Source organism: Cryptomeria japonica, chromosome 6 (genome assembly GCF_030272615.1).
Source record: "Cryptomeria japonica chromosome 6, Sugi_1.0, whole genome shotgun sequence".
Lineage (NCBI taxonomy): Eukaryota > Viridiplantae > Streptophyta > Pinopsida > Cupressales > Cupressaceae > Cryptomeria > Cryptomeria japonica.
In genome coordinates, this window is record NC_081410.1 from 9,301,324 (window position 1) to 9,313,864 (window position 12,541).

The 12,541-nt window shown below is 36.3% G+C and overlaps 1 protein-coding gene across 1 annotated transcript in view; it reads left to right on the plus strand.

The window, feature by feature from the left end:
• Positions 1-10,942, plus strand: part of LOC131070099 (uncharacterized) — a 96,118-nt gene extending 85,176 nt beyond the window's left edge. The window contains exons 7-14 of the mRNA XM_059207089.1: positions 8,422-8,512; positions 8,754-8,824; positions 8,973-9,042; positions 9,124-9,176; positions 9,275-9,368; positions 9,473-9,570; positions 10,050-10,137; positions 10,389-10,942. Of these exons, the coding sequence (XP_059063072.1) occupies positions 8,422-8,512; positions 8,754-8,824; positions 8,973-9,042; positions 9,124-9,176; positions 9,275-9,368; positions 9,473-9,570; positions 10,050-10,137; positions 10,389-10,393 (570 nt within the window). The 3' untranslated portion in view covers positions 10,394-10,942. The remainder of the gene's footprint in view (positions 1-8,421; positions 8,513-8,753; positions 8,825-8,972; positions 9,043-9,123; positions 9,177-9,274; positions 9,369-9,472; positions 9,571-10,049; positions 10,138-10,388) is intronic.
• Positions 10,943-12,541: the final 1,599 nt, after the last annotated feature.

Genomic DNA, 12,541 nt, shown 5'->3' on the forward strand with positions numbered 1-12,541 from the left:
GCTTTTACAACTTTCGACGCTTTTTAAACTTTCAATTTCGCCCCATGGTTCGAAATGGGCATTTTAAGGTGTTTTTCGGACCATGGCCCACTTTTGCACGATTTCTCCTTTTTACATTTTCGCCCCAGGGTCCGAAAATGAGGACTTAAGTGATTTTTGGGGCTTTTGGCGAATTTCGGACCTCAAACGCGTTTTTTACAAACTTTACACACTTTCCATTTACCCCCCAGGGTCCGAAAAATGAGGATTTAAGGTGTTTTTCGGACCTAAGCTATCCTTTGGCAAATTTCGGAGCTCTCAGCACCTTTTGCGATGTATCATATTTTGAAATTTCGGAGCTAAGGTCCGAATTTGGGGTTTAAAGTGAATTTCGGACCTGGAGGAGGTTTCTGCAACTTTCAACATTTCTCAAATTTTGCCCCTGGGGTCCGAAAATAAGAACTTAAAGTGTTTTCGGAGCTTGAAGGTCTTTTGCAAGATTTCACCTTTTTCGCATTCTCCAGTTTTTACTCTAAGGTCCGAATTTGAGCATTTCAAGTGAATTTTGGACCAAATAATAGATTTTGAATTTCGAAACTTTCAACCTAGGGTCCGAAATTCGGTCCTGTCATGTCCCCTCCTTGATCGTTATTTATAATCTAAATGAAACAATTATTATTATAAACTAATATAATCAACAAATGATTATTTGAAATTATTAATATTTAATTATTAAATATTATTAAAAATATTTATTAATATTTAATTATTAAATATTATTATTATTATTCACAAATTAATATTGAAAATTATTATACAAAAATTATTTAGTAATATGTGAATCACATTTTATTATTAATAGAATTTAATATTGTTAATACAATTAATATTACTAATGCCCTCACAATTAATTTTGACAATTCCTTGTGTTACGAGTATGACACTTTTTGGTATGGCCTCACAACCTCGGAATGTGTAATGTACCCAACTTAACCTTACAACGTTAGTACTTCTTCAATTTTGTGAAGTCTCTAAAAGAGACAAAATTGCAAAATGAATCGAAAGGTCATTAAAGGAAGTAGACAAAGAAATGAATGATCTATTACAATCATATCTTTATAATCCAGACTCAAAACTATAAATTAACAAATTATCATACCAAGCTGATCAATAAGAATGATTAAGTCATTGTGAGAGGTAAAATGTATGATTGGAGATCATCATGCTTAATACGGTTACATGAAGTTGACCATCGCTGCATATCGACCATACTTACAAAGAGTAATCAACACGACATGTTGTCAATGGACAATCGGCAAAGAGAAGGGTTGGATGATCAAAGATACCATAAGCATCACTGTGAAGAGCAAACCAGATCGAGAATCAATTGTCATCAGCAAAATCAAAGATATCCAATGCAGAACCATAACAATACAAATCGTTGATCAATGAAGAATAACAGCAATATCAACCAAAGACAAGGAGAATCCATATCACAATCAAGAAGGAAGAAGACTAAACAAACATATGTATAGTCACCAAGCAGAATTAATGGTGAAGATCATCATCGGTCATCAATATTTCAAAGATCGACCCGCTAAGGCATGAACTGATCATAATAGAAGATAATGATTGGACCGATATCTAAATAGCAGTAATAATCAATTATCATCCACAATCAATATCATAAGAAGAAATACGGCATGGAATAAACAGTGATCAATAAGAATAATAATGACTACCTATGTTAAACATAAACTAATGTCCTTGTGAAAAGACATGAAGACAATCCATTGTCAATGATTAGCAATAATGAATGGGTGTGTTGACTATTGTATACAAACCCGAAATGGATTAATGCAGCGTTTTGAAGTATTATGGAGTGATGCGATTAAGAAGAGACATGAGTCATGTCCTTTACACGTGATTCCTCATCCCAAGTACAAGATATAAGAAGGCAGTTCTATCATTCAATTCGGGGGATCCAAAAGTTGTTTTTAATTTTATTCTTGTATCCCAATGTGGATCTGCTCATTAAAAGCATCTGTTGGCTAAGTGTCAAAGCAGGTTGCATACATTTCAGGATTAAAATAAGATACAGCACCACCATTGCAAGCTAATACAATCATATTGGAAACAGCACCATTAATTATTGTCGCAAGCATATAATTTAAGATTAGGGATAGCAACATATCACAGTGAGTGATATCCTCATATACCTCTGCACATTCACAAAGACGCATATAGAACAGCAGACCACCGTATCATTCTAAGAAATATTTGGAAGGTAATTTCATTAGTTTAAGGACCAGGATCAGACACAGCAAGCATATCAACAAGAACATTGCAAATTCATATCGGATATACTAGGAAAACAGAGATAATCATTCGGTTGCATTGCGCCTAGCGCATATACATATATATATTGATCAAGATCATTTTATGCCTTAATGCTAGACCCGTGATAGCATTGATATTGACTTCATATCATTATATTATAAGTGGGAAATCATTGTGTATCAAATCATTATTGCATTGATTATCTTTATTTACAAGTATTTACAAAGAAATTGAGGAAAGAAGTCTCTTGCAATTGATTCTTATGAGTTAAATGTTCCTACTTCATAAATAATAACATAAGGGGACATTACAGGTCCCCTGGGCGATTTTAGCAACCTTTTAAACCTAGTGAAATTTTAACCCGTGGCCTCTGGGTCCGAAATTCGGTTCGTAGGGTGATTTTGGGAACTTAAGCAAAATTTCAGACTCCAGACCAGTTTTCGCCAGGTCCTACAAATTTGGATTTCGGAGGCTTCAGAATTCTAAGGCATTTTGGCCAGGCGATTCGATCATTCATCAGCTGGCGAAAATCATCCCTCATTCAAATCCCATAAACATTCGCAGGGATAAACCTTATGCAATCTACTTCGTAGCTTTTGTGCGAAAAAACGACGACTTTGGTCCTCGTGCGACCTTTAGACGCACTGCTCTTGCTTGGCGGGCTTCGCCAATTCCTACTACCTTACGCCTACCCAAGGCAATTTTTTAAAACTTCTTACAAACTCTCGGCACTCACGCTTGAGGGCTAGACTAGCCGGGAGGATTCATCGGCTCTATTCTCTGACATCATCACTTTATGGACCAGTCGTGGGCTCGCTCGAAAAGACGCGAGACACTCTGCGTGAAACTCAGCAAGGCAAAGACGAAAAGCTAAAAAAAAACAGGAAGGGGGACCCTGTTGGCGACAGGGAGTGTGTGCAACGCACAACAGGGGCCCTCCTGAGGAGTAGGGCGACATTTTGCTAGAAGGAAGGAACTTTGACGTTTTTATGAATTCCATGACGGAGTAGTTTTGGTGCCCTTTAACTTCCTAGGGCGGCATTTTTGGTTGGAGATGGAATTCCCTCCATTTCTTGATTTCCAAGGAACCTTCATTTTGGCGCCCTTCACCCCTGCCTGGGCGGATTTCCATGCTTGTGGAGGAATTTGATGTTTTCTACCAATTCAGGATATATATAAATATATGAAATATATTGAAATGCTATTTATACTTTAAGTTATATTTCATATATATTGGCAGGATGTTTGAGAGTGGTTTCAGATCCCTAGGAATTATAATGCAAATTTTGGATTTTAGAAGATCTTTCAAATTTTCGGACTCAATCAAATTTCAGGCCATTTCCGGATCAGGATGACATTGGTGGATTGATGTGAATTTCCAGACTTAGATGATTTGCATGCTTTCCTCTTCTGGAATAGGAGTTCCATACTTAACCATTTTTTTGATCCAACTTGTCTGCCTTCTGGCTCTTCCAAATTTAGAAATGATCTTCAAGAATGTTCAATCTTCAGCATCTTCAGGGATGTTCAGTTTTCAATGTTTTCCTGTGAAGAACCTGCCAAAAATAGATTTTCCCAAATAGCAAGTGTTTCAAAATGTTAGGGTTTGGACAAAATAGGTCAAGAAAGAACTTACTAAAAATAGTAAGTTTGATTTTTGGCAAAATGAAGACATTCTGGGACTCAATGAAATCCCTAAAAAATAGGAACTTTCTAAAAATTGGCTCAAATTTTACTGGGGGGTTCCTTGAAGGGTCATGATTCCAGTTATATGCTCAGTTTTTCCAAAACCCTAACACAAAACCACTAAAATCTAGGACTAAAGGCAAAAACCCTAAAATTGATGAAACAAGCCCTAGACTTCACCAAATTCGCTCAGACGAAAAGAAAACTTGATCAAAATGACCCTCGAACACTTGCAAAGCGAAGAGACTGACGAGACTGCCACCAAAAGACCCCAAAAAACCAAAACAAAAGACTGAGAGGGCCTAAAAAGTAGGGGTCCCCATCTAGAATGGGGCAATGTGTGAAAACGTCACAACATCTAGCCCCCACCCGAATAAATGTTCCTGAACATTTCAAAGATAAAAAATCCAATCCATGGGGAAAGTCTTGAAAAAACACTTAGGGCTAGAACCTAGATTAAAGAACATTCATCTAAGATCACATAAGTGTGTGCATTTGCATTAATCCCCTCTCACAAGACCATCCCGACTCCTAGAATTAGTCATGGCAGGCTAAAAGGTATCTATACTTCAATAGCATCCGGGACATTGCCTCGCTGCCAGTCAAGCGTCCATAGCTCCGACGAGGTCGTCTTTGGAATTCCACGAATATTGCGCCACTGCCAGCCAGACATCCATAGCCTCGGTGAGTTATCCGCATATTCCCAAAGCCAATATTTTGATATTTCTTTTTATTTGTTCATCTTTTCTTTTCTTTCTTTTGATATTTCGTTTTATTTCCGTCAATTCCTTTGGCTCATAGGCAATGAAACCTACTATGGGTTTGGAGATTCCAATGGCGCTGAAGCAAGATGTAAGATTTTCATTGGCCTTGACCTCTCCTAAGAGATCTAAATGACCCAGAGCGAGTGTTCAAATGTCATGGAAAAACATGAGTGAAAAGAACAACATCATTACCCCACTCGCAAACGAGAACTTCGAACAATTTAGGCCACTCAAAACCACACGAGCAGACAAGCTCGAGGGAAACCAGCACCAAGGGTCGAAAACCAAAACCCAAAGCAAACAAAAGGAAAACAAACCAAAGGAAAGCCAAAACCCACAGGGGGAACAAACAAACAAACAAACAAAAAGGAAACCTAATCTAATAAAAACAAAATTTTCGAACGAACAATACTCACAAGACCTAAATATATACAACTCCTAACATGATTTATCAAGATGTGCAGGAGCAACAGGGCATCATTCATGGTTCGAAGCCTTGCAAATTTATCTTTAAACTCAGAAAAGTAATCTTTTGTAATGCAAATCTCAAACTCAAGTAAGACTTTAGGAAAGATTAGCAACTGTGGCAACTCATCAGGACCATGATCAATCCATAAGCAAGTTGTTCTTCCTAAATTTCCATAATCAAATTCATAACTTTCAAACTTAGGAGCAAGGAAAGAGACAACCTAGTGGTCTTCATCCTTGGGCAGAAATTCTTGCACTTGATCCTCTGCTTCATCAAGAGGTCGAAGCTGGTGATGTATCATCCCACTCGCATCCGCAACATGTAGATCAGGGTCACACTCAATGGTGAGCAAACCTTGGTGTGAGCTGGATTTGAATGAGAACTTGGAAATATAGGACATTTCTCTAGCTAATTCCTTTTGAATATTTGATAACAAGTTGAGCCCCAACCCGAATGAATCTTCATTCTTTATCACGACAACTTGTTCGTCGATCGACATCTCATTATCTCAATTTCTTTTAGCAGTTCTTCTTGGATTTTAAGTAGGGGATCAAGTGCCGACCTGAATTGCATTCCATATTTTACATCCATCTTGGCGGTCCACTGACTATCACATATTCCTTCCTGCCTCGAGCTGCTTATCATTTCTTCCATCTTGAGCATGCACGAATGGACTTCTTCATCAAGGACCATCTCTTCTTGTTTGATTGTGGAATCATTGCTTGTATTTGTTTGAACATCTCCCATCGCTTCCTCATCCTCCACTTTAGTGGGTGTTTCTTTCCTCGGCATAAGGTATGCAAATTTGCTCTGGACTGAATTGTGTTGATTGTCTCACTCAATTGTGCTTTGTTCACTACAGGATGCTGCAGTAATACCTTCTTCTTTTGATGCTAAGTTAATTGGTTGAAGGTGAGCCTTCCGCCACTTTTCTATAGTGTACATCTTTGACGATTCTTCCAACCTTGCCTACACCTTAGCTTGGTGAATATCTTCCTTGCATGATGGACATGTGACTTCAGGATGAGTGGTATTGTGTATCCTACACCAACATGGGAGCAAGATGCCCTCTACGCACAAGTCTTTCTCAATACTTAAGCCTTTCTCAACCATCTCCTTGAACCTCATGAAAATTCACTTTCACCAATTGAAGCTTCGGGTTCCACTTTTACTGGTACAATGGGCTCATGTACTTTTGAAAAGGAAATTTTTCCTTGCAAGGCTATTTCCATCCTTGACAGAAATGTTGAACAATGCATCTCATCGTGTCCGCCTGTGTTATGAATTGTACAACTATTCCTTGATGCGAATTCAAACAAACTCCGTGGATGTAACTGCACATTCAATCTCCACCAAAGTTTAAGGATATCAACTTCCTGCTCATTTTGGTGAAACTGCTCCATTGAGAAATCCCTTTTTTTTTTTTTTCTATTTTCTGATTTTTTGGGATTTTTTAATTTTTCACTTTTTTTGGATTTTCTGACATATAAGAGATCTAACATATCTCTGATTTGGCACTTGAAATCTCATGCTGGTTCCAGCCAACTCGAAAAAATTTATTGAGAACTTTCAAAAATAGAAAGATCTACTGACCTTTAATGGTTAAATCTTCTTTGTGCAGCTATATGCCCCCTATTGGTGTAGGTTTAACTCCTCATAGCGCTCAACTAAATATCTTCAAAAAATTATTGAAAACTTGAAAAAAATGAAACATCTACTAACCTTTGATGGTTAAATCTTCTTTGTGCAGCTATATGTTCGCTATTGGTCTAGGTTTAACTCCCTTGTAACCCTCAACTTCGAAAAAAAATGAACCAACATTCAAAGCCCAGTAACGACAGCTTCGAGGTAAAAAATACAGTTTTGGGCCTTTTATACTTGTCAAATGAGATAATAACTTGTTAGTATCCTCTCTTAGGGCGACAAATGCTTTTTCCAAGTGTTTTTGTTTTAAATTTTTTTTTTCTTAATGTTTTAAAATGTTTTTTGATTCACACGGGCTGTGGGAATGCCAGGGTTCTCAGGTACGCCCAGGTTACTTCCTGAGCACCCTGGGTTCCCTATGGGTTCTCTTGTGAACCTGTGGCACTCGAGCAGTACCCTGGGCATACCCAGGAGAAGACCAGGAAGGAAATCATACCCATACGAGTACAACGGGCAAAACTGAAGGACTCAATAACATAGGGAAATAGACCCAGGGTCCTCTTGTGAACCTGTGGCACTCGAGCAGTATCCTGGGCATACCCAGGAGAAGACCAGGAAGGAAATCATACCCATACGAGTACAACGGGCAAAACTGAAGGACTCAATAACATAGGGAAATAGTAATAACTAGATACCACAACTTTTCACTGTGCATTCTAATTTTCCTTTATAACTTATATATCCACGTTACTTTTGTTAGGAGCATGTTGGAAGCTATTACTTAATTTAGTTTCTTTCTTTCGATACTAAATTTTAATTGTTGGCATTTTGTTTAGTGCTCATGATTAGCTATTGTAATTTGCTGTAGTTTTGAGTCTTGTTGACTGACTTTGGTCATTCATGGATCTAATTAGAATTTACTTCTTTCTTAGCTATTACTATATATTCCCACGCTTGGTGGTATCTGCCAGCTCTGGTTGAAAATGTTGTATGTAAGAAGGGCCAAGGAACAAGAGTGGATCAAAAGGGATTAAACAAAATAAAGATGATCCATTTTTTGTTTGACTTTTGGTTCTGAGTTGTTTGAAATTTACATAACTAGTAAATGATGCAATCAAACAATAGCACAAAGGAGAAAACAAAATCATTTAAAGAGTACTGAAAGGGAAAATGAGGAAGAAAGAAAATCCAACTTTGGGAAAGACAGAGACCTGCATAAGAGTAAGGGATGATAGGAAATGGTTCCCATTAATGTTCTTATTCTAATTGAAATCATGCTGAAGACTGTATCTATGCACCGTTTCGTTGCTATCATATTGTAAAAACTTTTAAGAGGCTGCAGTTCAAGTGATTAGGCACAGAGTTAAGAGGCTGAAGCATCTATATGACTCAGCAATTTAATCCATGTCTATATCTTTAACACTTATTCTAAATGCAGCATATGAATAAATTACGTACATTCCAATTTACATTATCGAACATCATGTACACCATTATTTCATAGCAGATCGTTAATTTTTTGAATAATGTGGCACACAGGTGTGGGATTTGATAAAGTTGATGGATTACCTTTCTGCAAGGGATGACATCAATCCCTCTAAAATAGGAATTACTGGTGAATCACTAGGAGGTGAAGATTCTCTCTCCCCTAAATATTAAATAGGAAGGTAGTTCTGGTTTCTTACTTTAATGCTTCCAAAAATGGCCAAGAGCATCACAAAGGTATACTTTGAGTTGCTTGATGCTTTGTGTTTGTCAAGTATTTGAAATGATTCTATATCTACTATAGAATAAATGAAAATTTTGATCTGCTTTTATGAATGTGGACAACTGGCTTTCAGCATCTGATTAGCAGTGGTATAATTGTGAAGGAATGCATGCATGGTTTGCTGCTGCTGCTGATCCACGATATGCTGTAGTGGTTCCAATCATTGGTGTTCAGGTGTGAGTTAAATCTGTTTATATAAAGTTTAAAAGTTTTTTCTTTTCTTTTTGCCATAACGGTCTACCAAAACCTCAGCCTTTGTGATAATCTCATTCATATGAGATAGATGAATCTGTAAAAGGAATTAATGGCATCGGATGTGCAGGGTTTTGGGTGGGCCACGAGAAACGACAGATGGCATGCTCGAGTTAGAAGTATAGAAGATGTATTTGAAGGTGAGCACTTGAAGACAATTCATTTCGTTGATTTCATTTATTATCCATATCAATAGTTACTATTGTTTTCTTTGATCACAGAGGCCAAAAATGATCTTGGCAAGTCTTCTATAGATGCTGAAGTGGTCAACATGGTAGGTTCCATTTGAGGAAAGTAGTTTATATTGAACTAGTATTTTAGTTACCACTTCATTTGGTCACTTGAATGATACTCATTGATTTCATGAATCAGGTTTGGGATAGAATAGCCCCTGGATTAAGAGATAAATTTGATGCTCCAATCTCAATTCCATCAATTGTGCCACGACCACTCTTGATCCTGAATGGTATAACTGTTTGTTTATGTATCTTGCCGCATGGTTTGGCATAGAGCCTATCAAAAAACTGTATCTTGAAATTTTACTGAAGTTATAGTAGTTAATAATGACAGGTGTAAAGGATGCTCGATGTCCCGTGGAAGGTTTGGAAGAAACAATATCTATAGCAAAGGAGGTCTATAGTAAAGCTAATATTTCAGTGAACTTCAAGGTGTACCTTTTAATTTGCTGAGTTTTTTTTTTCTTCTTCACTTTAGTCTCTAAAGGATTGTAAATTTGTTAAATAAAAATCAAGTGTACCTTAAATGAGATGGTATGTTTATTTGTTTATCTCCCCCTGTATCTATTTTATTTGGAGACAAATCGAACATAGTGTATTGGCATCTAATTTGTAATTGTTTTAGTTTTTATATTCTTGAAATCTGAATACAATAGTTTGATGAGGAATGCTTCGCGGAACTTTCATGAGTTGCTGTATCTGTTCTGCTATTTGCTCCTAGTATGGTGTACCTTTTGTTTTTGTTAGGATCTCTATAAGGATTGTAAAATATGAATGCTGGTTCCTGATGATTGACTGAATGTATTTCTTTTTAGACACGATACTATAAATTTTTAAGCTGCATTATTATTTAGGTTTCTTTCTGCATCAATATTTGCATAACTGACAGCTAATCTGTTGTTGAATTCCAGTTTATTGCAGAATCTCGCATTTGGCACCGTATGACACCTTTCATGGTTAAAGAAGCCAGTGAGTGGTTTGACAAGTTTTTGATGACAGGTATTACTCATTGCAGTACTGAGGTTGAATACCTCATCTAAAAACAGCCACTAGATTTAATCTAATTAATGGTTTTCCATCCGAAATCAAATATTGGAGTAATTTCTCATTTGAGTCCATGATCAGTCTTTTTATTCTGGGAAGGTGCGAATATACAATCTTGCTGTTGTGTCTTTGCAGAATGTTGTCAGCTAGAAGTCACAAGTGCTAATTTCTTGCCAAAACTAATTTTGAACCTCTTGCTTTTGCAGGATGAAGAGTGATTGTAGTGTCTCTTGCTGGTTTCTGACATGTATTGCTACAGTTTCAAATTATCTGGAACTGGGAGATAAATTGCGTCATTATTGGCCATTTATAGCTAAAAATAAAATCCACAATAATGGTTTTTAACATTGCATTTGTAGTTATACTAGGTATGCCAGATGTTACTACGATGATATTCAATTAGCTTGAAGACAAAGTGGGGTGACAAATATCTCTGTCAACCTTTGTCTAATGGGGATCTAATAATCAGGGGCAAAAATGTAGCTTCCTTGATTCTTATTGGGTGGTGGTGCAGTAAAGGGGATCTAATCATCCCAGACCATGTTAGTTTGGTTTGAGCAAACAAAAATGCTTGCTTGCATTTGTTTTCAGATTTCAAGCTTTTTTAACCCTTACGGCATGTTCCCATGTGGCTGCTTAGCTTATTTTTGCTAGCAGCGGCTGCTCAACATTTTTAGGAAATATCTGTGGAGCTGGTGGCCCCATGAATATTTATTTTTCTATTTATTTTTAAGAAAAATCTTAAAATTGATATTAATAATATTAGTAATAATTTGTGCACAAGAAAAAATAGAAATAAAATGTTAAAAAAAAAGAGGGAAACAAATTTGTGGAGCACAATTTTAAATTTGCATGGGAACACTCCAACTACTTAAATTTAAGCAGAAAATGGAGTTAAGCAGCCGCAGGGGAACATGATGTTAGTGATATAATTTATATGCTTCAATTGCATGTATTTAATAATGGTATTTCATCTAAGCATAATAATGATTGAATTTGATTAATAGGATTATGGGAATAATAATTTTAAAGATATAATTTTACTCAGTGATAATATGGTGTTACAAACTTAGTATAAGTTCAGGCAAATTGAATTTATATGAAATATTTATTTGTGAAAGAAGCCCTTTTGAAAGTGAAAATAAGTTAAAAGTAAATAAAGTAGACAATAAACATAATTAGCAAATCAATTTAGGATTAAAATCGCTGAGAGAGGAACTGCATAGAGCAAAGTGTTGAATTGAAATCTAAAGATGTAACATGGGTTCTTAGCTGGAAAGTTTATGTTGATAGCTTGTGATTGATGGTGGAAAGTGATTTCTCTTTGAGAAAAAATAATGAATAACTAGATGAGTGTATTAGGATATGTAAAATCATTTTGTCACTATGAAATTGATTGTGCACTTGCAAATCTGACCTGTGTAAGTATTCTTCAAATGTTGCTTTTAGCTCTTCTTGAATGCCTATATCCACTCTTGAATTAAAAATTGGGTTGTATTGTTGGGAGTTTGTCATTGGCTTTCCAAAATAAGTAACTAATATTATAAATCTTTGATAATGTGAATAAGTGTATGTTGAATGCTCTTGTTAGAGGATAGTTGTAGGATAATTAAAATTAATTGAGATTAGTCTTTAAATGCAACTTGATATGATACAAATGGAATCTTTTATATTTCAAGTTGGCACAATGACTTATTGGAAGGGTTATGTGATTAGAAAATCAGGTCACTTAAGATGGACTAGTGGGGGTCGAATGGAGGGTTCACTTTAGGTAACACAAGTAAGAGACTCTTCTTGCCACAAAATAGATGTGTCCTAGTGCATGATGGTGGTATTGATTGGAGGGTGGCATGGATGGTTTGGAAACACTTTGTACAAAATTATTTCATTGTACAATGGCAAAACACCATTCACCATGACCAACCCTTGTATACCATGACAATTGGAATATTATCACGGTGATCTCACAAATATTATGATGAACATGTGATTGTTGGTCTAGTTAAATTGGCAATTTCATTCTGTGGAATAGAGAATGGAAGATGCAGGGGTTTTGTACTTGAATTGATTCAAATTATGTACTTTTGCTATTTTGGTGTCATAGAGGGAGATAAAGAGTGCCATAATAGTTGTAAACCTAAATTGTAAATAGTTGATTTGAGGTTCAAGTTCCATGAAGTGGTGGAAAGGTGATAGGGTTTTCTAGTTACTAGTTTGACAAGCGAAGTGTGAAGTGGTTTGAAGGCAAATTACCAAAGATCTAATTAAACTATAAGGTGGTTGACACTTGTAAGAGATACTTGAAACAATGGATGAGGTGCTTATGACACACTCTTGTTGGAGATTTTTATGCAACTAG